Source organism: Cebus imitator, unplaced genomic scaffold (assembly GCF_001604975.1).
Source record: "Cebus imitator isolate Cc_AM_T3 unplaced genomic scaffold, Cebus_imitator-1.0 Scaffold185, whole genome shotgun sequence".
Lineage (NCBI taxonomy): Eukaryota > Metazoa > Chordata > Mammalia > Primates > Cebidae > Cebus > Cebus imitator.
The window spans coordinates 1939384-1943424 of NW_016107500.1; the positions used below are offsets into that span (position 1 = coordinate 1939384).

Sequence of the window (4041 nt, forward strand, 5' to 3'; positions counted from 1 at the left end):
AATGGATTACATTTGGAGATGTTGAGACTCAGAAACCAATGCCCCAAAATGTGACATTTTGATGTGCTGAGTTAAAGAAGCCTCAAGGTTTCTCTGACCTTTCCCCTTCCCACTTTACCCCCAAAGAAATTAGATTTTCTTTATCTGCCTAAGATCCAGACCCACCAAAGAGAATAATTGCTTTTTCTTCCCCTCCCTGATCTTACAGGGAGGGGAAGACACCTGTACAAACCTGAACAGACGCTTTTACAAGATAATGGTTGTGTCCAAGGATTATTTGAATTCTAAAAATAGCAACTTACAAGTCAGTTTATGTTCCCCATCCAATTATTCTTCATAGCACTCATTTATTGCCCCTCAACAAAATGCTTCTCTCCTCTCCCATAACCAAGATCCAGGCCTCCATTATTTCTGTAACTTCAACATGGTATATAAACTTCTGTAACTCATTGAAGGGTTGGGATTTTTTTTTTTTGAAGGCTCCTGTGTATACACAATAAAAAAGTCTGTATACCTTTTCTCCTACTGATCAATCTACTTCATGTCAGTGATTTTTCAGCAAACTTTGACGCTTGACCCCCTTGTGGTCCTTGACCCTCACAGAGACATCAATATAAATTTGTAGTTAGCTTAATAGAGATGCATGGCTATGTATAGAAATGTTTATAGACTCCCTCCAGCCTCAGCCAAGCAGCATGGGGTGAACCTCAGTGCCCCAACACCTCCTTTCCAGCAGGCCAGTGGTTATGGCCAGCATGGCTACAGTACAGATTATGATGACTTGACCCAAGGGACAGCAGCAGGAGACTACACCAAAGGTGGCTATGGTGGACCATCGCAGGCACCAAAGAAGTCTGCAGGTTCTGGACTTGGCAAAGGAGTATCGGTGTCTTCAAGCACCACCGGTCTACCTGATATGACTGGTTCTGTCTACAATAATACCCAGACTTTTGACAAGCAGGGATTTCATGCAGGAACCCCTCCACCTTTCAGCCTGCCCTCCGCCTTGGGTTCCACTGGGCCCCTGGCCCCTGGAGCAGCCCCTGGCTATGCACCCCCACCATTCCTGCACATCTTACCAGCCCACCAGCAGCCCTACTCACAGCTGCTGCACCATCATCTTCCGCAGGATGCACAGAGTGGCTCGGGTCAGCCCAGGCAGCCCAGTTCCCTACAGCCCAAGTCTCAAGCCTCCAAACCTGCCTACGGCAACTCTCCATACTGGACAAACTAAACCCGAAGAGAGGGGTGGGTTGGAGCAAGGCTTACCCTGGGCAGGAGAGAACACATGAGCACATATATGGGAGCCCAGTGCCCTTTCCTAGAATTTGCAAGACTAACTGTGTCAGCCGTGCCTCTGTGGGGAGCCTGCCTCCCAGACTGGCTATTGTATGTAATGTATTTATGTATGTATTTGTAAATGTGATAGAAGTCTAGGACAGTGGAGGGGATGGCTGCAGATGTTAGCCAGGTCTGCTCTCCCCATTCAAGCCCCTTTTCTGCTGTAGCAAAATAAGCCTCTCCACCCCATCTGCCTTCAGGCCTTCTTCATAGCTGCTGCTGCCCAGTGGGCCATTGGGGCAGTCTCTGGAAGGCTGGTTCAAGGCCATTTGGGTATAGGGGTCAGGTACCAATGAAGAATCACGACTTATCTCACTCCTTTGGAAACTATTATTTTAGTTTTCTTTCCTGTGTAATTCATACCTCTATTTCTGAGAAACTGTTCCTTTTGTCATCTGTCATGGTCCCCTTCCACCAAATCTTGGGAATAGTAGTGATATCCCTCCACCCAACACAAATATGGGCACCTGTTTTTCTTCATATATAACAGGGGCTTCTGGTCTGGTCATATCCCTAGAGACTTACTAGAGACTGGCTGACCATTTTAAAAATAATAATCATCTGAGTTGTTCAGCCATTCAGCTCCCCTTTAAAAATCAAAGATATGTCCAAGCAACGCATCTCTCTTCCAGTTGTCTTGAACCAGGTGGGAAGCTGTTTCAGGGGTTTTCTCTTGCCCAATCCCCACCTAATAAAGTTCTGAGAGCAAAAAACAAACAAACAAAAAAAAGAAATGTTTATAGACGTGTACTTCTGGGGCTAGTGTACACATATATTCCCTTGATCTGTCAGCTGAGAGGACCTAGAAACAGACACTCTTGTAGAAAAGAGCACACCAAGCTTTAAGATCTTGGTTTTTAATGCTATTCAACAAGTAAGGAACAAGGACTACTTGGAGAAATGGCTTATTCTAAGACTGGGAAGAACATATACAAGATGACACATCTTATTGTGTCAAACAGTGATGGAATGTTATGGACTGAATGGTTGTGTGTCCCCAAAATACTATGTTAAAATTCTAACTCCTAATGTGATGACATTAGAATGTAAAAGGTAGGCTATCCTCTGGAAAGTGATTAAATCATGACGATAGAGGCATCATTGAAACTGCCTTTGCAAAAATTATAATAAAAGCAATCTAGCCTAACTGACTTCTCCTTGCTTCTAATATCATAAGCTAACTACAACTGTTTTTGTTAAATTTATAACAAATATAATAATAGTTTCTTCCTGAAACTGACCCTCTCCTTACTGGGGACTAAAACAACCATTGTAAGACTAAGATAAGGTTACAAGGTTAGAATTATGGGAGGGGCCTGAAATCTGCTAAAATGTAGGCATAAACATTAATCAGCTATTGTTTCCTAGCTTGCCTTTTTACAATAATTTCCCTGATTGCTCCTATAGATCACATCACTATTGTATAAACCCAAGACTGGTCTTTGACATATTTTTCAGACTTTTGCATTCTGGCAGCCAACTGATTCCAATGGGAGCCATGACTCATACATATAAACCGACTCAGCTGATGACCCCCAGCTCCATAGGAACTGACTTGGCACATGAAAATGGTTTGTATACTCCTATGGTTTCATCTGCAACCAATCAGTACTGCCAAGTTCCTAGACCTCTACCCATCAAATTATCCTTAATCTTGGCCTCCACGTTCTTGGGGCGGAGTATTTGAAAAATGTCTCTCATCCTTCTGCTTTGCTGGACCTGTAATTGTTAAACTCTTTCCTTACTGCAAAACCTGCTGTCTCAGTGCATTGGCTTTTCTGGGCAACAGGCAAGAAGAACCCATCAGTCTGTTACAACAGTAATAGTGCCCTTATACAAGAAACCCTAAAAAGTTCTCTATTTTTTTTTTTTTGTCATAAGAGTATATAATAAGAAGAAAGCAGTCTGCAGCCTGGAACCGGGTCCTCACCAGAACCCAACTATGCTGGTACCCTGAACTTAGACTTCTGAGCCTCCAAAAGTATGAGAAATAAGTTTCTGTTGTTTATAAGCCACTCAGTCTATGGTAATTTGTAACAGAACCCTGAAAGGACTAAGATATGGAGAGATGTAAAAATTTCAACTAAAAGAACTCCCAATGTCTAAAATGCAAAAAATTTGAACAGTAAAATAAATAAAATAGTATTGATATATACAACGAGTAGTGATATATCTGTGTGATTTAAAGGAAGAATTGAACAAATAATAAAGGAAAGGAAAGCAAAAAATCTCAGTTGCAAAATAATCCCAAGTTATTTATATAGATATTGTTTTCTGAAGAAGTTGTATCACAAATCTCCACTCCTTAGGTATAGGGTCTCCCAAAGAGTCTAGATACAAAAAAGTGTCTAGACTTTCAAGAGTCTAGCATTGTAGAGTCTACACAATACAGACAGCAAAAAGTGTACTTCACATTGGGGAAATCTAACAAACACTTCCCCAGCTAGCCAACTTCAATATCAAAAGTGTTAAGTCATGTTGATATATGTACCTTGATACAGTGTGATGAAAATATCACATTACTTCTGTGGTCTTCCTACTAGAAGACCATAATCCCTGGATAATCATGAGAGAGCATCAGACAAGTCCAGTAGAGGGACATTCTATAGATTACCTTACCCATACTCCTCAAATAATCAATGTCATCCAAAACAAAGGAAATCTACAAAACTATCACAGCCAATAGGAGTCTAATGAGAC

At 41.6% G+C, this 4041-nt stretch overlaps 1 protein-coding gene across 1 annotated transcript; it reads left to right on the top strand.

The window, feature by feature from the left end:
• Positions 1-643: 643 nt before the first annotated feature.
• LOC108316236 (ubiquitin-associated protein 2-like) lies at positions 644-2049 on the top strand. Its single transcript, XM_037744778.1, has one exon. It carries the CDS (start codon positions 644-646, stop codon positions 1232-1234), a length of 591 nt encoding a protein of 196 aa, XP_037600706.1. The 3' UTR covers positions 1235-2049.
• Positions 2050-4041: the final 1992 nt, after the last annotated feature.

Coding starts and splice junctions, on each gene's coding strand:
- LOC108316236 (XM_037744778.1), top strand. CDS start 644: ATGGCTATGTATAGAAATGTTTATAGACTCCCTCCAGCCTCAGCCAAG.